The sequence below is a fragment of the Pipistrellus kuhlii genome, unplaced genomic scaffold, assembly GCF_014108245.1.
Source record: "Pipistrellus kuhlii isolate mPipKuh1 unplaced genomic scaffold, mPipKuh1.p scaffold_m20_p_14, whole genome shotgun sequence".
NCBI lineage: Eukaryota > Metazoa > Chordata > Mammalia > Chiroptera > Vespertilionidae > Pipistrellus > Pipistrellus kuhlii.
The window spans coordinates 39,448,184-39,470,229 of NW_023425449.1; the positions used below are offsets into that span (position 1 = coordinate 39,448,184).

At 37.4% G+C, this 22,046-nt stretch overlaps 2 protein-coding genes and 2 long non-coding RNA genes across 13 annotated transcripts in view; 1 reads left to right on the forward strand and 3 right to left on the reverse strand.

Annotated features, from left to right (window-relative positions):
- TATDN1 (TatD DNase domain containing 1) overlaps window positions 1–22,046 on the reverse strand; it is a 33,847-nt gene that overhangs the window by 2,607 nt on the left and 9,194 nt on the right. For 3 of the 10 annotated variants that reach the window (XM_036437240.2, XM_036437244.2, XM_045581510.1), the window contains exons 2-11: window positions 21,131–21,196; window positions 18,959–19,008; window positions 14,491–14,554; window positions 11,973–12,116; window positions 11,848–11,890; window positions 8,292–8,377; window positions 8,168–8,208; window positions 6,363–6,439; window positions 1,482–1,552; window positions 648–774 (exon numbers count right to left, since the gene is read on the reverse strand). In XM_036437240.2, coding sequence (XP_036293133.1) covers window positions 648–774; window positions 1,482–1,552; window positions 6,363–6,439; window positions 8,168–8,208; window positions 8,292–8,377; window positions 11,848–11,890; window positions 11,973–12,116; window positions 14,491–14,554; window positions 18,959–19,008; window positions 21,131–21,196 — 769 coding nt within the window. Of the gene's footprint in view, window positions 1–55; window positions 128–647; window positions 775–1,481; window positions 1,553–6,362; window positions 6,440–8,167; window positions 8,209–8,291; window positions 8,378–11,847; window positions 11,891–11,972; window positions 12,117–14,413; window positions 14,555–14,788; window positions 14,859–18,958; window positions 19,009–21,130; window positions 21,197–22,046 lie in introns of those variants that run through there. The other 7 variants (XM_045581511.1, XM_036437242.2, XM_036437247.2 and 4 more) reach the window with 7 other exon arrangements.
- Window positions 17–21,281, forward strand: LOC123652317. The gene is made up of 3 exons (XR_006741593.1): window positions 17–151; window positions 19,177–19,181; window positions 20,281–21,281. It is a non-coding gene; the product is annotated as an uncharacterized LOC123652317 (long non-coding RNA).
- Window positions 12,638–13,488, reverse strand: LOC118718414. Its single transcript, XR_004987801.2, has 2 exons — window positions 13,106–13,488; window positions 12,638–12,880 (listed from the first exon to the last, which is right to left on the reverse strand). It is a non-coding gene; the product is annotated as an uncharacterized LOC118718414 (long non-coding RNA).
- On the reverse strand, window positions 17,041–17,416 carry LOC118718411 (40S ribosomal protein S27-like). The gene is given in 2 exon segments (XM_036437255.2): window positions 17,041–17,223; window positions 17,225–17,416. Coding segments are annotated over 2 exon segments (255 nt in total). The 5' UTR covers window positions 17,363–17,416; the 3' UTR covers window positions 17,041–17,106.

Consider the following 22,046-nt stretch of genomic DNA (forward strand, 5'->3'; position numbering starts at 1 on the left):
GCAAACAAAAGAAATCAGATGATGTCACCATTAAAATGATATAACAAACTTTTCTTGTAAGTTAAAATATCATCTCTAGCTCTTTGATAGTTAGATGAGCAATACAGCCCATCTTTTTCACATGTGCCTATACATTATAATAAAAAACATTGTTAAGGAAGTAAAAATCTATGAAGTTCTACCCCTCTTTATGTTTGGAAAAAGGAAATTCTCATATGTTATTTCTTAGATTTATTCAGGTTGTTAAATACAGATACCATTAAAAAGGTCTAAGATTGCATTTTTATAACCATCAACAGGAAGCTGCATGAGAAGAGAACTTAAACCAGGTAAGAGAACTTAAACCAGGTAAAGTGTTTCTATATATGGAAAGCATTAAGATCTTTTCCTCTCTACAAAATGACAAGTGACCAAAATCACATGAAGTTCTCACTACAGCAATAAAACCACTAGGGTAGAGAGGATATGAAAAGAGGAGCTGAAATAGAGCAAGTCAAGTGCAAATTCCTAAAAACTGCATTAAAATGGTTGTATTTGATCTGAACTTAATTTGGACTTCACCCAACTTTATGTTCCTTGAGTTCATTTTGTTAAGTGGCATTTGGTGGGTTTAATAGTTTTGAAGGCCATGGAAACAAAATACTTACATTATATGGCAAGGTTCATTTCTGTCTTTCAAACAGTGCCCATTTTCCCATTTCTTTTTGGTAGGAAATGACGTTTTTACATATTTTGAACCAGCATGTGTACTTTTGACTCCACACCAAGGTGCATCTAGAATTAGTGAATAGAAGTCTCTTCAGAAGTTCAAATTTTGAATTATTTTTTTGAAATGAACATTACCAAACTAATATATAACCTCTAAAAGATAAGCTTCAAACATGGCCAAAAGCAACAGAAAAGTTCTAAGAAACACACAAGACAAAAATCTTAAACTGTACAAATTCTTAAATGTTTTTATAAGAACCCACCCCCCCTTATTGTTGATGTATGCTTTTAAAAAAGATCTAAAGCTAAGAGAAATACAACTGTAACGTGAAAACATTTAGGTTAAACAAATTTCTGTATTGCCTCAACTGAATATAAAACAGTACCTTTGAATACTGGGGTTATTCAATAACCTATTTCCTTAAATAAAAAATTGTAATAGCTTAATTTCTGCACTTAAAAAGTATTGTAGAATTAAGCCATTGCAAAGAAGACACTGTATAAAAAGTTATGAATAGTTTTTTAAACCCTGAGCTAAAGATTTCTTGTTTAATAAAATATTCATAACTACCACCCTAGTTACCATCATCCCCTTTTAAGTTCTAAAATTGAAAAAATTGAAAAAATCACTTGCATAAACACTTTTCCATCAATTGATAAAAGTGTAACTGTTAAGGCTGTGTGTATTGTTTTAAAACAAAACATTTGTTAATTTTCTTTAGTTCTTTTTTTGGAATAGGTTAATATGAAAAAGTTCTAAAAAACAAACTTACCAGTCTCAATCATTAATTTTTCACTAGGTATTGACTTCAAAACTTCCAAATTAGCCTCAGTTTTCAGTGAGCTTAAAAGATATTAATTTATAAAAGTGCATTTAATGACTTTTTCACACTATAAACGTATCTAAACAGATCACAAAACTAACTCAAAATCCCAAAACAAACTTTGGTTGGTTACACAGGCATTATACCATTGTATCTGCACATCGGGCTAAAGTTTTTGTAAAGGATTAGTAGGGCATTGCCAGCAAGAAAAAGACACCGCTGAAACCAGTTTGGCTCAGTGGATAGAGCGTCGGTCTGGGGACTGAAAGGTCCCGGGTTTGATTCCAGTCAAGGGCATATACGTTGGTTGTGGGCACATCCCCAGTAAGGGGTGTGTAAGAGGCAGCTGATGGATGATTCCCTCTCATCGATGTTTCTAACTCTCTACCCCTCTCTCTTCCTCTGTAAAAAATCAATAAAATATACTTTAAAAGAAAAAGACACCAAGTCCTGGGGTATGAAGTTTAAACAACCAGTAATATGCCAGATGGAAAAGGCAACTTGTCAGCCATCCTAGAGTTGAGCATTATACCTCTTGGGATCCGAGTAGTTCTGAAAGAATTTAGTGTATGTAGATAAGGGTTGGGAGGAGGTGAATCACAGTCAGCTCTGGGATAGGCTCAGGTCTTCCAGGAAGGTGCCTGTTCTGGGACTGGCTGTAGGCAATAGATGGCAAGTTCAAGTGGATGGCACCTGGCTAGTCTCTCTGTTTTAGATAATCATGGAAATAGCCACAAGGCACAGGAATGTGAGCAGTCTTGTTATCTGGCTTTGCAGTTGTTTAGTGATTAACCCCTTCCTGTTCTTCCTTCAACCTTCTGGTCTTTTGTGATTCAATTTAGGAAATATCAGAATTTTCTCCTTGTCACTTAACTAGTCTTATTAAATCCAGAGTAAGATCTATTCCAACCAGATCCTGCCTTTGGGGAGGATACAGTAACTTCCTATGAATAAGTAAAACAATTTTTTTTAAATATTTCACTTTTTTGAGAAATTGACATAACTTAGAGTGATTTGTCTAAGCTTTCTCTTTCAACTGTTTTCCAGAAATCTACATTAGCAAAACTCACTTTTGTTTTTATAGGTTTCCCTTTTTTAATATAATTTTATTTTAATAGGATTTAGGAGGGTGGGATTGAAATGTTTGTCTAGTTTACCATAAGTACCAGCCTTTTAATTAGTGTTCTCTAGAAGAAAACAATTTTCAGCCATCTTAGTACTTGGTCAATGTAAATATTTTCTAAAATATGTTCACATGCTCAGTATTGAGGGGAAGCAGAGTTTGCCACTGCAAATATGCCTCTGCGGTATTATTTGAAGCTGGTTATTTTTAAGGAAAAACCTTTGATGTTTCTCCCTAACTGCCTAAGAGAATTTAGAAAGAGGATCTGCTCCAGTGAGGGAGCTATCATCATAACAAGTTTGATATGAACTAAGTATAACATAGGAACCTATCAGCAAGGCCCATCTGACCAAAGTCCTGTCTGTCCCATTGTTAAAGAAGGCCCAAGGCCCAGCAAATATTTGTTTACCAAACATTTGCTTTTCCTCTCCATGTGAGCTGCTCCTCCCTTCTTCTTAGCTCAAGATGGCTGTATCAGCTTCCTCTGTCCTCATTCTCAAGGAACTCCCATATATACCTACATAATAAGTTTGAATATTTTCTCTTATTAATCTCATGTTAATTTGATTTAGAATCCAGGCAGAATAACTTAAAGGGTAGAAGGAAAATTAAATTTTCTGCTCCCACCGTTTGGATACTAAATTTAAAACTTGTCATCAAATTAACAATTTGCATATTTTGATCTTATGAAATCATGTCTGACTTAAGACTTTCCCAACATGTTCTCCATGTTTGTAAAAATTGATCAAAACAGAGAAATGAGGAAGAGATTAACTAATGAACTTATACGCATAGCCCATGGGTAGACAATCTAGTGAGGGAGAAGGCCTGGGGAGGAGGATGGATGATGGCGTCTAAGGAAGAACAACAGATGTGGTCAAGTTTAAAACCGGCCCATTTTCGGGGAGGTAGGGAGGTGCATATAATTTAATCATTATAAACCAAACTTTGTTATAGATAGTATAAATTACCATACTGCAGAAGCTCAGATTAAGACTAAAATAATTAAATTTCAAAACAAGACAAGAAATACAGACTGACTAAATGATTAATTCAGTTAACATAGGGAGGAAAAACGCTTAAGTCTTTACAAACGAGATAGTTTAGAAATATTTGAAACAGACTTCTAATTCAAATGGGTAGAATAAAAGCCTTCTACCCCTGGTCTCTGGAAAGCCATCCCAAAATAACAAAAGGAAAAAAAACAGCATTTTTAAAAATATATATATATTTTATTGATTTTTCACAGAGAGGGAGAGAGAGAGGGATAGAGAGTTAGAAACATCGATGAGAGTGAGACATCGATCAGCTGCCTCTTGCACACCCCCCACTGGGGATGTGCCCGCAACCAAGGTACATGCCCTTGACTGGAATCGAAACTGTGACCTTTCAGTCCGCAGGCCGACGCTCTATCCATTGAGCCAAACCAGTTTCGGCAAAAACAGCAATTTTTTAAATGAAACTAGGAAGCATTTCTAACACCTAATCAAAATACATAGTTGATGGAGAAATGATAAATAACCTATATTTACCTGCTAGGCAACTTAAGTGCTATATGCCTATAGAGAGAAATACTGAAGACAAACTAATTCACCCAAGAAAGTTCTAAGAACTGGAAGAACCAGGATAAGGCAGGAGACAAAGGGGGGATTGTTGGAAAAGTCAGGGTAAAGAGAAGATGGGACTCCCAGATTACTTTCCCATGAACTAGTGCAGAGATTATTACTTTTGCCCCCACCCCGGGAGAAGGAGGTAGGAGGGGGAGAGATGTGTACAGTCTCAAGAATTTAAATCAGATTCCAGACTGGAGAGCAAGCACAGAGGAGTGCAGGGCATGCATGGACTGAAAATGGAGACTGAAATCCTCACTCCAACCAACCCTTCCCAGCTTCAGAACAGGCAGGTTTATGACTCTCCACTCCACTACTCCAGCAGGGAGCAGAGGATCCTCTCTGGAGACCCTGGACCAACTGGAAGAGCTCAACAAGCTGACATTTAGGAATCCTTGCTGAGAATGTCAGCTGGCCACCTGACCGGCTGCCAATTGATAGGCTATCTCACCAATGAGCTTCCAGTCAGCCTTTTTTCTTTAACTTTTACAGTATACTGGGAAGAATAGCCTGACATTTGAAGAAAGCCTCCATTATGATAGAGATTAAAACAACAGAAGGGGGAAAAGGAATTCGGAGCATTTTTTGGCAAACATAAAATAACTTTAAAAAACTAATTCTTCAGAGAGTTGAGAAGATGCTGCAGAAAAAATATCAAATGGAAGTGTTCAGTGTTTTTTTTAATCCACTTTCAAGAAGGAAAAGTAGAATAAATCCACTTTCAAATGTATTCCATCAACACAAAACGAATACATGAGATCTAAAATTAGTCCTGTCACAGAAGAAATGCTAATCCAACAAGCAGCAAGGTGGAATGGTCTGGAAGGAATGGAACAATCATCTAGGCAGGTTTCCTTGTAGTGAAAAAACAAAGGCTTTTTAGAGATGTTGCAAAGCATAAGAAGCTTAGTTTTGAAGAAAGCCAAGTAAACAAAAATATGAGGAAAGATACTCCAGGAAAATTTAAAAAAAAAAGGAAAAAGAAAAAAAAGAAAAAGGCGGTACACCACATGGTTTAGCAGTCAACAATATACAGATATAATTAAAACACTATGCGTATAACCAAAAATCCTGAATAAGGGGACTATGGAAGGTAATGTAGGTGGGGGAACAGTATGGAATATGGACTTAAATTCTCAAATACCTTCATGAGAACAGGTAAAGGGAATGAATGAATAACAATGCATATTAATTAGAAGATGACAAAAATAGTGATGTGATTGCCTCTGGAAAAATGACACACTAGTTTGTTTAAAGCCTCTTAGTACTACTAGACTTTTGCTTCCATAGGCATATAGTCCTTCGAATAGTAATAACCACATAACTTAAAATACTAGAACATTTAAGTCAGAACTCCATAGCAAACAGGTAAATTTCATGATTCTATTTCCTAAGATTGTAGTAAAAAAATCAGAAAAATAATTATAAGGAAATTAAACACTAATGACGGAAAGTAATCTTATACTATTTTGCAATTTATTTAATGACCTACACTGACATCCTATAAAAAGACACTGGTGGAGGCTCACCAAGTGTGGAAGAAATGAGCCTGTACTGGGTGTGAGGTTTAGTTTGGCATAACAGCAGAAAGTCACTGAGTGAAGAGCCAGAAGACACGGGTCCTCACACTTTATACCTGTTTTTTATAAATATATAAAGTTACTTTATACCTGTTTTTTATAAATATATAAAGTTACTTTATACCTGTTTTTTAACTTCTTTAAGCCCCAGTTAATTGACTTACATAGATATAATTATGTCATAGTACAACCTTTCCCCCATTGTCAGTCATCACACACACACACAATGAGTAACAGGTATGTTTTAAAGCGACAAAATAACCTAAAAATAAACTGCACTGCTACAGAAAACTAGCTGCTGAGCTCAAAATTATTTTCCATTATTGGAATACATGGTAGCAGTTTTTAATGTTCCAGCTTTAACTTGTAATAATACTATTTAATTTTCTACATAACTACTGAAATTTTCAGGCCAAGGTCAATGCAAAATACAAACTAAATTAAAAAATTCGTATCAGCAATTCTGTGTAACAATAAGGAATCTGCGTAATATGTTAAAAAACAAAACAGAACCTACCAACCATTAAATCCTATGTAGAGATCCAGGTCAACCAAAGCAGCTGCTGTTTCCTTGGTACCATCAAATGAATGCACCTAAAAACATAGACATAATTCTATTATAATTAATCATTCTTCCTTTAAAATTCTAAACAAGATTAATAAGATTTTCTAAGCAAAAATATAGGTGCATTAAAGATTTTGAACCACAAGATTTCAAATGTGGCCTCTACAATTTTTATTTTCAATTGTAACCCGTTATGAGAGAAGGAAGTACATTTCTGCCTTTGTGGTCCCTGTGGCTGTCTTCACTGGCATTAGGGCATGTGTACATTACAGCATGCATCTCCAGGAAGGAGGATCGGACTAGGGGACCACATTCTTTGGCAAAAGCATGAGGGGAAAAATTAGAAATGCTATAAAATACTATAAAACTATTAAATATTTTTAAACGTTCAATTTTCAGTTAGAAATTCCTTTTAAGAGGCGAGTTTTAAGACAGAGGTAAGAATGTTGCTAAAAGTCAATATTAGCTCAAAAGGCAAAAAAAAAAAAAAGTTTTTTCTCCTTCAAAGATATAGGAGTTAAGGTATAATTTTCATAGTATTTATGTAATTAAAACCAGTAACAACACTCCTTTAAATACACTTAGCCAATGATATCAAATTGATACTGAGCTTCGAGTCAGAATACACTAGGTAACAAGTTTCTGAACAACAGAACTATGACACAGAGGCCCCAAAGGGTGTATTTTTATCCTCAGCATTTTCCTCTGACTGGAAGACACAGCCTCCGACAGTTCCAAATAGTTTTAAACGTAACTCCATATAAACCATTTCAGAGAATTATTCTTTATTTGAAATTTTTAAATAAAAGTTAAGTTGGATTTGCTGTTACTTTTTTTAAAACTATTATAGAATCATCCAAGTAAATTCTTATAATATTTAGAAATAAAGTAAATGGGCTGAGAGGTAGAGCCTGAAGGTTTAAGTGCCACCAGTAATACCAAAAGCATTAAAGAAAGTGTCTCTCAACTTCCACGTACTGTTCCTAACGGATATATTACAGAGCAGGTAAATTACAAATAAAAATGTGCACTGCAATGTTTAATACCACAGCAATGCAAAAAGCATGCATATCACTAGTATGCATAAAATACGAGGTCAAGAGTTTGAGCATAAATACGAAATTGTCAAAGCAGTGCAACATAGGCATACAATTAGTGCAAAGTGCTATTTCCTCTGCCTAGATAACAGGTGTTTTTTTTTTATTGGAGCCCAGCGAGTCTCTCCTCCTGTTATGTAAGAAAATGTCCATATCTCAACATTTTTCTGAGGCAGATTTTCAACGGAGTCCATGATCCCCAAAAGATTAAAAATCACATGGATACTCGTGTTAAGTGGTGGGTAGATAATATTTTGGGAAAATGTCTCAAGATTACTGGCTAAAAGGACCATAAAGAAGTACTTAGAATAGAAGAAAGTTACAGAAAGGAGAATGAGTAAGTCAGAGTGATAATAGTGAATACAGCTGACAAGAAATTAAGAAGGCAAACCTAAGTGAATGTTATTTTTAAGTATTATTAAAATTTATTTTGCTCAAAATAGAAAAGGCAGAAAGGCAGAGAAAAATATCATTGTTAAAATGAGTACAATTAGGGCTTTTCTATACTCATTTTTGTACTTTGAAGAAAGTAAATTTACATGTCCTTCAGAAAATGAGAGAGGAATCTTAGTAAGTTTATAACTGACATCTGAATTTAGAGATCAATCTTAACCAAGAAGCTTTTTTGCAGCATCTAGTAAAAACAACTCTTATACTTACTACTCCCCCTACACACCGATCTCTATTTCTTTTCATTATGTCTGTGAATTAAAAACAGAAAACTTTTAGCAAATAGCTAGATTTCTGCAAAAGTTAAATTCTAAATATTATAGCTTTAACTCACCCAAAAATTCAGCATGTGAGTTTCGGCAATGAAGAAACATGGGTAGTTTTGTCTGATCTGAAAGTTCAAACTGTTTTTCAAAATATCTGCATAATCAAAAGTTTTTGTTAAAAATTTTATTTTAGCACAAGAAAAATAATTGTTAATGATCTTAAAGGAATTTTCCTAGAAATTTAGGGCAAAGATACTAAATTTAAAATATGCCAGACTTAGCCAAAGGCTTTCACAACACCCATCTTCTGGAAAGGGGTACTTCATTTTCTGGGATTATAAAACTTTCAGAAATTTACCCTAATTAAGTAGTGCTTTACTATTGATCACCGGAAATAAAGAGCTATAGAGTTTAAATTTAGAGGTGTACGGTATTTCCCTAAATAATTACTGTTAACTAGCTGTCCAACCAAATCTCAGCAAATGAAGCAGACACCATCCTATAATCTGTGTGGGACCCTTGCCCTGCAGAATGTGTTCGGTCGTGGAAAATACACAACTGGGCCCTTGCTCTGAGAGCTGGCTGAGCACCATCAGCAGGAGTCGGTTGACTCCAGTGAGAAGGCAGGCAGAGCTTTATTTATACACTCAGTATTCTCTATGTGCTGCAGTATAATTACTGCCACTGTACCAAAAGGATTCCCTTATAAACTAACTACAAGGAGCTGTTACAGAGCACAAAAACTAAAATACTACATTTTTCAGAAAAATGAAAATATATAAGCATCTCAATATTTTATAGAAAGGTTTTCCAAGTGCCACATAAAATTATCTCATCTAGCACAGCACAAGTATTGGTGTCAGAGGTGGGTGGGACCTTGTTCAAGATCATTACACACAACATGGCAAACCTGGGACCAGAACTTCAGTGCTCCAATTCCAAGTCCCAGCCCAAACCAAGCCATGGCGTATCAAAGAAGCCTCTCCTGGTCCCAGTGTAATATCCAGAGGATATAATGGGGTGGTGGGTGAGGGAGTGTTTTTCTTCCCTCATGTTAGCACAGTTCCCTCTCATTTTCCTTCATGGTCAAGTAGCTTGAAGTGAAACCAGGAGTTACAGACAATAGGTGTCTTACTATTTTCTAAGGGGCTTAGCTCTTCTTGGGGAACGATCTCTCTGTGTTTAACTTAAATCTCTTCGGTAATATTTTCCTATATCTTGTCTCCGGGGTGCAGAGCAGCTATTTTATCCCTCTACCTACGGAAATGCTCAATTTCAAAACAACAAAAATATACTTTTAAAAGACAGTCATCCTAAAATCGGTGATCTATGTCTTTATTACCCAATGATTAGGTTTTTAAACCACTTTTTAAAATTCTGCTGTAAGTAAAAATATTTTTATTTTTAAAGTGCTGAAATTTCACAGTGCAGGTAACAGAAGAGGGGAAAAAGACTTAAATCATTACTACTAGTCATTATTTCCATAAACTCTAAATTAATTCAAATGCCAGCAAGTGAGTGTGCTCCAGTCATCATGTGAACTTCACTTTGGTGTGGCTTCTGGCTATGCACAGCAGGCAGTACTCTTCACTCTCTGTGTTCTCCCCTCTAAACTGAAAATATTCTCAGCACAACTCTATGTCTAAGCCACATGACCAGGCTGGAGACTTACCGAATCTAATGCTCAGCTTGGAAATAGTTCTTAAATTACCTCCACTCACCACAGAACGTGTCATATAAAAATGAAGTTTTACTTCCAAAAATGTTTCCATGTGGCTGTTTGTTGTCTAGTGGTGCTATTGGGGCTAGAAGCACCAATGACATAACAAACTTAACCACTGAAGGGTAATTTTTTCACATTTCCTTTGGGGTCTGGAGGAAAATCTTCCGTTAGGCATTTTAGTGCTCTAGTTACTTTAAATGTGGGATAAAAGCCACAAAAAGTTGAGTTCTTTCAGTACAAAAAATTATGTAGCCAAATGGTGGACTCCTCGGACATACATAGCAGTCCCAGAAAATAGCTGCTCAGGTAAGAAAACAGAACTTGTCTCTTTACACTTAGCATATGCTCCACTCATTCCTCTCTGACAGCTTCTGAACATTAGAATTGCTACTTCTTTCATTCAAAGAGCACATGCAATTCACAGTTCCGAATAGTTCTAAAGCCTTACTCTTCTCACACACCAGTCTTTGCCTCATGGAGGCTTATCTTGGCTGAAAACAGACACAAATGTGAATGAATTATGATCTGTGGGCTTAAGAAACCACTACAAATTTTTTTCTAATTAAATGTGAATACGTAAATTTAGGATTAAGTGAGAGCTGACCTACATAATATTTAAGAGAGAGAAAGGGATTTAGTGATCTTGTGGGGGTAATCACATGAGCATCCTTGAGAAACACAGCAAATAATTATGTCACTAACTAAACAGTTCTGACACAGTTTCAAAGATTAGAGAACTGAAAGAAAGACTTTGCATAGCATTAATGTAATCCATCCTATGTCAGTTGGTTATGAACCTTCATGCTCCCGGAATTCTGGAGCTTGAAGTTTAGGGTGTGACAGAATCGCTACTCAATTGGATTCTTGCTACAGGCATTTTCAACTGGGCTGGACATATGGGGCTGTTTGTGGCAGGAAAGGAAGGGGGAGAAAGTACAGTATACTTTTGGCATAACTTGAAAATTCCCTTCAAGCCATTGGCTTAATCAAGATCATATGACAAAATCGTTAAGTATTATGAGAAAAAATATTATGATAGAGCTAGACGGTATCTTAAAGAATTTGATCCAGATTCCTTGCTCATATGTAAGTAACTAAGTAAAGAGTTGTTTATTCTTAAATGGCCGAAGGGACAGATATTATACTTTATTCACATTTTTACTATTGAGTTCCTAGCAGTTTCTGGCATATATAACTCTCTAAACATTTGCTGAATGGTAGAATAACTAAATTAACCTTCTTTAGAAGCTCATTCTAATATTTTACCATCTAGACAAGACATTGTTTTTGAAATTCAACAAAATGCACATCTTCAATTAAGCCTATGACCTAAATTTTCTGTTCAGCCTATAACACTACCCACTAGTATGACAGGAGCTCCAACTAAAAGCTATAGGCAACGGGTATAGGAAGTCCCCAGGGCTTGTAAGCTTTGTTGTTTAATAAGAAGGCACCACTCAACTGAGGTTAAAGATTCCCCTGCTCCAAAGAGACACTATCCAATGCCCAGCAAGAGGAAAATAAATTTTCTGGCTTTGGTCCTCTTTTTCATATCCTTTCTCTTAAATCCTATCCCCCACCAATATGGTTCATTTCATTGGAATGGTTCACGTATGAATGCATTAAGTCAACTAAAAGCAATACAAAGTCTCCTCTATATAAAACTCATCACTTATTTCTACCATTAAAATCAGATTAGATGGCTAATCAATCAGGGATCTAACCTTCGATCCTTTAGGAATTACATGCAAGTATGCATGACATTTGTTTCATTTAACTATTGATATACAATGGAGAAAAAGAGACCCTAATGCTTAAAAGATACATATTCAGAATGATTAAAAGCTATTTAAAAAATTAAGATTTTTACAATAATTTCTAAAGTCAACAAATTTCCTTACTTGAGCTGAGTATCTTTGGGACAAAACTGTAGTCGGTCAAAATCTTCAAGACAAAAAAGAATAATTACTCATGACTCATACAGAATATATTTTCAAGGTCACTCACAGAGCTGGGTGGCACTTACCAAGTCCACATTCCCCTATTGCTACAACTTTTCCCTTGTTGTTTTCAGCAAGATTTAGCAACTCCATTAAGTAAATATCGGGGTTATTTTTTTCAAATTCATCACATCTTGTGGGATGACATCCAACTGTACTGAAAAACATATCTAGCACAAAATAATGTCCTAGGATTATTTTCAAAATATTTAATATGCATAAATGAGACTATAAATTTCAACTGGTTAATTTTTAATAGCCAAAAACTATTCAAACTATCAGATTTGCATTAATCATATAAAACTTTTTGGAATACCTTAAGATGAAAATTGCCTTAACATATTGATAAAAATAATGCAACTCTTCCCAAAGCATAGCCCTAGCCAGTATGGCTCAATGGATAGAGCACTGGCCTGCAGACCAAAGGGTCCTGGGTTCAATTCTGGTCAAGGGCACATACCCTGGTTGCAGGCTCCTCCCCAGTCCAGGCCCTGATCGGCTCACGAGGAGGCAACCAATCGATGTATTTTTCTCACATCAATGTTTCTGTCTTTCCCTCTCTTTTCCACTCTCCCTAAAAATTAATGGAAAAATATCCTCAGGTGAGGATTAACAACAGAAGCAAAGCCTGGAATATACTGAGACCCGAAGAATGGAAAATGAAACAATTTACTATAGAATTAACTGTCAATACATAAAAGTAAAGCTCACTTATCTGGAGGCCATACTTTTTGACAGCTCTAACTATATAGAATACAAAGATGAAGCCAAAGGGTTTTTGAGTGGCTTACGGTGCAGCTGAGCCCATGGGAAAGTGGAGCCTTCCTGGGACTGATGCAGATGTTTACATAAAAAGGGAGGCAGAGCTTTGAAAGTGGTGAGAACACAGGTAGACAGAGAGGAGTAGAGAGGGCTATCACTGGAGATCTGAGAACTTTTTAAAATATATCTGTTTGCCGAAACCGGTTTGGCTCAGTGGTAGAGTGTCGGTCTACAGACTGGAAGGTCCCAGGTTCGATTCCAGTCAAGGGCATGTACATTGGTTGCGGGCACATCCCTGGTAGGGGGTGTGCAAAGAGGCAGCTGGTTGATGTTTTTCTCTCATTGACATTTCTAGCCCTCTATCTCTCTCCCTCTCTGTAAAATATCAATAAAATACTTTTTTTTTTAAATATCTGTTTGGAGATAAAAAGTATGGAAGACAATATTCTCATCACCTAAAAGCTCTGGCAAGATGACTACTTTTATGACCTTAATCACTATGAAAAAGTAGAAGTGGATCCTGAAGCGATTTCCATTAACAATAGCTTTTAATAAGTCAGTTATTTTGAAAAATAACATAGAATGCCTAATTTTTCAGTGTCCAGTAGATAAAGCAAACCTCACCCCCCAAAAAAAGTAATGAATTTTCAAGTAAATGAATGCCAGATAAAGGCGGTATCCTAGCTAATAAGAGTAATATGCAAATTGACCATTACTCCAACACACAAGATGACTGTCCCCATGTGGACACAAGATGGCCACAAGATGGCCAGCAGGAGAGGGCAGTTGTGGGTGATCAAACCTACAGGGGATGGCAGTTAGGGGAGACCAGGCCGACAGAGGAGAGAAGTTGGGGGCAACCGGGCCTGCAGGTAAAAGCAGTTGGAGGGGGGGGAAGGGAGGGGGTCGTGCCAGGTCTGCAGGGGAGGGCAGTTAGGGGTGACCAGGCCGGCAGGGGAGAGCAGTTAAGGGCAATCAGGCCAGCAGGGGAGCAGTTATGCATCAATCAGGCTGGCAGTGGAATGGTTAGGGGGTGATCAGGCTGGCAGGCAGAAGTGGTCTGGGGCAAGCAGGAAGGCAGGCAGGTGAGCAGTTGGGAACCAGCAATCCTGGATTGTGAGAGGGATGCCTGACTGCCCGTTTAGGCTTGATCCACGGGGATCAGACCTAAACAGGCAGTCGGGCATCCCTCAAGGTGTCCCAGATTGGAGAGGGTGCAGGCTAGGCTGAGGGACACCCACACCCACCCTCCCCCGTGCATGAATTTTGTGCACTGGGCCTCTAGTTTTACATAATTAGGATTTCTTTAGGAACCAATTCCAAAATTTTATAGATTTTAAATAACTGCAGAATATATGAACATAAAATACAGGATGGATTATGTAGTGTAGTATTACTTGCATTCCTGGGCCTTACAGTGTCTGGTCTGCATAATATTTAATAAATTATTTTTCACAGCTTAGGTTAAAAAAGAGCAAATAAGCAATTCACCTTAGACACATTACAACATATACACAAAAATTCTGTATCAGGAACATCTGAGGTTAAATTATATACCTGGTGACCTTAATTCTGATTAACTGAAATCTTAATCCTTATTAAGTTCTATGCCAATGGGCACTTAGAATTTTTCATCATAATCATATTCCATTGAAATCAGTCTATTCTCCTGTTGTTTCTACAGTCATGATCCATTGTATTGTACCTGAAGCAGTTCTCAGAAAGATTTCTTCAAAATAAATTAATTCATATTTGCTTTTGGAAAAAGTAATATGAGGATACCATTTGTTTGTGCCAAATGGAGTGCATCTTTACTGTCTTGTAGATTTCCACCTGTAATCATAAACTGAAATAGAAATAAAATAAGCCCACTTTAACAAGGTATCAGCAATTGTTCCACAAACATACCTCCTCATTTCTGCTTTTTTCCAGAATGCTTTTATCTCTTTCACACACCTCCCATTCCTTTAAAATTCAACTGAAGGATCATCTCCTATATGTAGAGTGGTCCGTCTACTCCTCTCCACGCAGACACACAATACACAGAATTCATCACTCCCACCTATTGAAATGCATTCACATGTCTGTCTGTCCTTTTATACCATGAGTTCCTTGAAGGCACAGATCAGATTGTGAAACATTGCAAAAGACTGAATAACTAAAGACCTCCGATTTTAGAATTCTGTTCATCTAAAGCAGTGATTTCAGAGGGCTGAGTAATTCAGCAGTTCTCCCAAGTGTCAGCGCAGAACCCCAGGGGATGTATGAGGTCAAATCATTTTCATAATACTGTGATGCTGCTTCCTTTCACACTCTCATTGTCAGTGTGCACTGAGGTATTCCAGAGAATACAGAATGTGTAGGACCATGACAGATTGCAGACACAGATATCTTCTATTAAGCCAGACATTAAAGAGATGTAAAAAAAAATGCAGAACAGCCCTAGTAGGCTTGGTCCAGTGGATAAAGCGTAGACCGTGGACTGAAAGGTCTCAGGTTCGATTCTGCTCAAGGGCATGTACCTTGGGTGTGGGAATATCCCCAGTGGGGAATGTGTAGGAGGGCAGCTGATCAATGTTTCTAACTCTTCCCTCTCCCTTCCTCTCTGTAAAAAAGTCTCTCTCTCTCTATATATATATATTTTTTTTTTAAATGCAGAACAATTCCATTCTTGTTACTAAATTATTTGTTTTGAAAATGTTTTTCATAAAAATTTACTATCTTATCTAATAAAAGGGTAATATGCAAATAGAGTGAACTGCAGAACAATCGACCAGCCAAAAGTGTAATGTGCTAAGGCTGCTCATCTGCTCGTTATGATAGGCACTGACCACCAGGGGGCAGACAGTTGACCAGTCGCTATGATGTGCACTGACTACCAGGGGGCAGATGCTCTGACCAGTAGGTTAGCTTGCTGCTGGGGTCTGGCGGATTGGGACTGAGTGATATGGGCCAGACACGCCCTGGAGCCCTCCTGCAGTCCCTCCCTGACCCGATCACGCACTGGTGGGGTCCCTCAGTCTGGCCTGTGCCCTCTCAAAATCTGGGATCTCTCAGGGGATATCAGAGAGCCAGATTCAGCCTGATCCTGCAGGCCACTTCCCTTGGAAAGGCACCAGATGCAGGGCTCATGGCTGGCAAGCACTGCAGTGGCAGCGTGAGTCTCTCTCAATTAGGACTGATCGGGCGTGAGCCCGAGGCAGGCAAGTGGGGCCAGGATGAGTGGGAGCTGCAGATAGGAGCTGCAGGAAGCGTTGGACTGCGGGTTTCAGCCCAATCCTTGCAGGCCACCCAAAGGGACTCTACCCACACAGGAATTATATAGTACACTGGGCCTCTAGTTTGTTATATAATGGCATTATTTTTAAATTAATTAATAAATCGATATTTAAGTTTTTACCAGTTTTAATTTCTAATACAGTATATAACAACAGATAAATCCACATAAATAAAAGCTCTTTGGGGTCCACAATAGTATTAGAAAACATGAAGGGAATCTGATACCAAAAGCTTAAAAATCACTGGGTTTGTTGTAATGATGAATTCTTTGTAGGGAAATTTATGGCTCTTGGCAAAGAAACATACTTCTACAGAGATAGCCACTACTTAGAACACCATCTCTGCTAATTTGATTAAAGGAAAATGCCACTAAAGAGCTACTAGTATGTGTTGATGGTGACTGCTGAGGCAGTGCTGCTTAAGCGACATTCTTGTAAAGATGTCAAGTACAAAGACATATTATTCTTAAAAGCATACTTCAAGAGTTTCACTGAGCTTAGATGAAGAATTCATTGCAGAAACACACCTCAAGAGCAAAAAAGACAAAGCTCAGAGGAAAGCCAAGCTAGCATAGCTCAGTGGTTGAGCACTGGTTTGATTTCCAGTCGGGGCACATGTGGGCTCAATCTCTAATGTGGGTGTGTAGGAGGCAACCAATCAATGATTCTACCTCATCATCGATGTTTCTCCCTCCCTCTCCCTTCCACTCTGTAATTAATAAAAATATATTTTTTTAAAAATGAGAGGAAGTATAAATGATATATTATCATTTTCATATAGCAAATTAAACTTTTAATATGATAAACATTGGGAATGCAGAGCCATAATTAAGTCCTCAACTGCTTCTCAAACATAGGATATAAGATATTAAAAAATACTGCGAGGCTTTAGTAACACTACCTAATTATTTAATGCAAGACCAGGTGTCCACATTCAGTATTTCAATTATATAAAATAGCTTCTAATCAAATCTACTTTTTATTTTATCTCTAACTTTCCCAAATAGATGAAAAAATTAGGGCAAGACTATAAGACATAGTATTCTTTTTTTTCTTTTTTTTTTTTATCCAAAATGTGTTTATTGGGATGGTTTCCCACTCATCTTGATTTGAGGTGCTTTTAGTGCTGCTTCCTTCTGAAGGAGCATCCTTCTGTGAGCCTTGCTTTTCCTCCTGTTGGCTGACAGAGAACAGTGGAGCAACCAACACACAAAACTACCGTTTGTGCATGGCTAAAAGACGGTGGTGATTTTATAGCATCCTGGGCATTTGACATCCATGAAGTAGGAATTGGGGCTCTGCACCAGGCGCTTCTTCTTGTGTTTCCTCTTCTCCTCTTCCGGAGAGGGATGGAGGAGATCCTTAGCGAGAGGCATATTGTTGTGGGGAGGTCGTCACCGCCGGAAAGGCAAGACATAGTATTCTTTATCAGTTTACAATATGATGATGATAAAATGATGGTTTCCATCATTTAGCCTATATAATAAAATCCTAATAATGCAAATCAACTGAGCAGCAGAACGACTGGTTGCTATGACGCACACTGATCACAAGGGAAAGCTCCTATGTTGAACATTTAAGCCAGGGAGCAGGCCTAAGCGGGCAGGCAGACATCCCCCAAAAGGTCTCAGACTGTGAGAGGGTGTAAGCCAGGCTGAGGGGACACCCCCTGCCTAGTACACGAATATCGTGCATTGGGCCTCTAGTGTGTGTGTGTGTGTGTGTGTGTGCGCGCGTGTGTGTAAAAGACTAACATGCAAAGTGTCCCCTTGGAGTTCGACCAACCAGGAGTTTGACCACTAGCTGTGACATGCACTGACCACCAGAGGGTGGTGTGGAACAAAGGCAGGCCCTGGCCAGCAGCTGGCAGCAGCTACCCATGCATGAATTTCCTGCACTAGGGCCTCCAGCAAACATTATAAAGGTAATGTCTGACACAATAACAAGCGCTTTGCATTCCATATTTTATTTAACCTTCACAACAACTCAAGTTGGCACTATATGATTCTCCATGTATGGATGAGAAAACAGATCTAAAGAGATGAAGCTCCCAGGTTACAAAGCTATAAAGAATAAAGTTGAGGTTGGAAGCCAGGTTTGTGATGTCCTGTTGTTCCTAAATCTGTGTGTGTGTGTGACTAGAATGTTAAGATTAGACTATTCATGGCCGACACATGAAAATTTAGGAGCTTGATATTTCAAAGTGTGCAGAAAAGCATTTCATAAAGTGAAATGACCACACAAGAAGGTAGTGTTGTAACTTTTATCCTTTCTTATTACTTATGACAAATAAGTTTTAGAGCTGGAGACTGCCGAACTCAGTCAGCAGTGTCACTTTTTAAAATGGAAACTACTCAGTGTAGAAGCAGTGGCCACCAAGTGTGCTGATACCACACTACTATAGAACTCTCTAAAATAGTAGGCATTTTCCTAATCAAATTATTGCTAAAAAATGAAAATATCCCCTCAGTTACTTGAAATTGTATACTCACATATTATAAAAAAAAGATACATGTCTTTTTATGATTGCTTACCTCAATAAATATAAAGTATGTCATAAAATGTATTTAAGGTTACCTCTTCAGATGCCTGGTATTTCAGACAGGCTTTGAAAAAAATTTCAAAGAGATTTTGCTATTTCTGGTCACATGGAAGAATTAACTACCCACGAGGCTTGTCATTTGAACTGCCGTGAACAGTACATGCTGACATACTTTATTTCATTAACTTGATAATATTACATATTAAAAGTATATACTCAAAAAAGCCAAGTGTGATACTGGTGTTTTCCCTTCTATTCAGCAGTATTTTAACCAAATTTAATATTTTTTTGTTTAATTTTTTATTTATTTATTAAGGTATCACATATTTATCCTCATCCCCCCATTCCCATCCCAAACCCCTCCCCACACATGTCCCCACCCCAAAATTTAATTTTTTTAAATAACTCAATAATAAAAACTAGATGTTACCTTTTTAACACCAATTTGGACAGCTCTCTTTATTACATCCTGTAAGTCATCTGTAAAAGATGAACCCCAAAGTAAGAGGGTCTGGTAAATAAAACTCCATTTATCTATAAGTCATATTTACTAAATCAAAATCAAATTAATACTATTTAACAAGTACTTAATCTATAAGAATAGAATATGATAATCTTAGAAAAAGGAATACATATAAGGCAAACTAGATGAAGTTATTTATTTTTTTGTATTTTTATTCTGTTGGCCAAGAGTCAAAAGTGACAAAATTCAGAGGTTCAAACTGAAGATGAATTTACTGACTATAATTTAAAACCATTTGCTTTGAATTTCAAACTTGTTGGTAGATTTTTAAAAATAGAAATCATTAAGATTATTTTTACTATGGCTTTTTAGAGTACACCTGTAATGCCCCCCAAAATATAGCATCTATTTTAAAATTTTAGTTAATGTTGTATTTCTATAATTACTATCCCCATTGAGGAAGATTAATTTTTTAAATTTTCTGACAGTTACTTTTTGCTTTTTTCCTAAAATTTATTGTATAACAACAAGCTTTTGGGGGAGATCAATAGTAATTAATTAACTCCGAGAGGGCTGTAGCAAACTTAAACAATTATGTCATAAAAACCTATTTCCTAATTTTATATTTAAGCATCAGAGTAAATGTGATTGGAATTCAATTACTATTACTTCTAGAATAGCTAAAAAATTTAATTTAGACAAATAATTATCAACTTAGTGAACATATATAAGTAGGACAGTCAGTTTTGCTAACTGTTATACACTAGACACCTGATGCACGAAGATCTGTGCAGAATGGGCCTTCCTTACCCTGGCTGCCAACATGGCCTTTGCTCCAGCCCAGAGCCGCCTTTCTGCCTCCGCTCCGCCTGGAGCTGCCTTTCCGCCTTCCCACGATGCCCAGGGCCCGGAGGGCTGGGGCAGTGCAATGACACATCTTGCCCCTAGTCCCTGGGCGCTTGTATATGCAAATTTACCTGTCATCTTAGTTGGGTTAATTTGCACACTCACTCCTGATTGGGTGGTGGGCATCACAAAGGTATGGTCAATTTGCATCTTCTATATTAGTGCTGACTAGAATAATACTGATATTGATCACTATACACTTATTTCATAGACACACATATTCAAACATATACACCCAGTCACAAAGCATGAACTCTTAAGTGCTAGGAGGCAAAGAAAGCAGAATGTAATTTATTCAGTTTTAGTGAATAGTATAACTATACCATGTAAGTAACATCATCTAAACTTCTAAATGAAGTAGGAAAATTAAGTTTTGAGGTAAGATTAAGGAAAACTAACATTTACCTTAATCTAGAGACATTTAGATTTGTTCAAGAGACATCTACATTTCCTATATTTAAATATTTCCCTTAGTATCAAGTGAGATTAACTTCTGAGGTGAAATGTGCAATTCCATACCATCCAGACCCACAAAACCAAATTTTCCTATTTGTACTTACATAATGACAAATATAGTAATTTTCTGAGGCAATACACACAGGCTAATTTATTGGAAAAATTAAAAAACTTGTCACCATCGTTTCTTGCTTAGTCATGTAGCTGACATAATAAGCTTTTTAAAAATGAAATTGATGTGATAAATAGAAGCTATTTTGTTGTTGGCTAAAGCTTTCCATTAATCTTGGAGGTACTATTCTTCCCACCTGTACTGCAGATGTGTAGGATCTAGCAGGACTGGGCTGGAAAGGGGGAGGGGCAAGGCAGGAGGAGGACTGCGTTCCCTAAACTACATTCCCACTTCGTCACCCCACTGGAATGTTTTATAAAAACCAGACATTATACTGATGTTCAACTGGACATTATTTTTAAATTATGTGCCCTTTCTGTTCGATTGCCTGAAGACTAAACAATTACTGTTTGGCTTTTGAAAAGTTCCATATTTGAAATTATAAACTTCTTCAGATAAGGGCTTGATTCATTGTTATAACAGGTGCATTGTAAGTGTTCACTATCACAGTTTGTCAGTGTAGTTTATAGATGTTTCACTTTGTTTACAGTTTATCCAAGATGCATAGTAAGCCTGATTTCAGTTGTAAGAGTGTATTATGCTTTTCTAGGTCTCCTTGAGGCATATCTTCATAGAGAAACTGTTTACTTCAATAAAACATTTACCTTGATGCTTTTGAATCCCCCTATAAATTCCTCTGAATACAGGATCTGTCAAGTTGATACCAATATCTGTGGAAAGCAAAATAAAAATAAATGATTAATCATGAAGAGCCTCTATGTGAAACCTTTTCTTTAAATAAAAGCTCATACTTTTCCTCCTCACATTCATTCACTTCAACAAAACCTGAGTGCCTGCAGCTTGTCAGTCAGCGTCACCGTGCTGGACACCTGGGCTACAAAGATGAGTGAGAGAGAATGCCTGCTGTCAAGGAGCTGGGACTTGAGAAGCAGACCCAGCGGCAGGCAATAAGAAACACTGCAGGTAGACGGCAGTATTGTGGGACACAGAAGAGGAGCCCCAGGCCTAGCCTGGGAGCTGTCCCAGAGGCTTCCAGAGCAGTTCCTGAACCCAATCTGGAGGCTGAGTTAGTTACCCAGTAGAAGAGGGGAAACTGCAGACAAGAGGAAGCAAATTCATTGAGGATGCCCAGATCACAGGAGCAGAGCTTCTGGGGTGTGAAATAGCAATGATTACGGAATAATAAGGGTTTTATATTATTTCCTGTAAGCTGTAACAACAAGCCATTCTAGCTGCAGGAAAAAAGTGTAGGGAAGGAGTGGCCAGAAAAGGCCAGACTCAGCTACTACAGACACTTGTCTTTAAAGTATCAGATGCAGCAAGAAGCACTGATGGTTTTAAGCAAAGGAGTAAGATTTGCATTCTCGACATCTCATTCTGGAGTCTTTGTGGAGGGAAGGATTTGAAGGGAGCAAGGAGTCAGGACAGCTACTTGAAATAGGAAAGAGCTCACATTTACCAGGAAGAGGACCTGGATTAGGGCAATGCAAGCACAGATGCAGAGAGAACAAATTATTTCCTTATTGTTTACTCATCAATATTTATGAAGACCAACTCTGT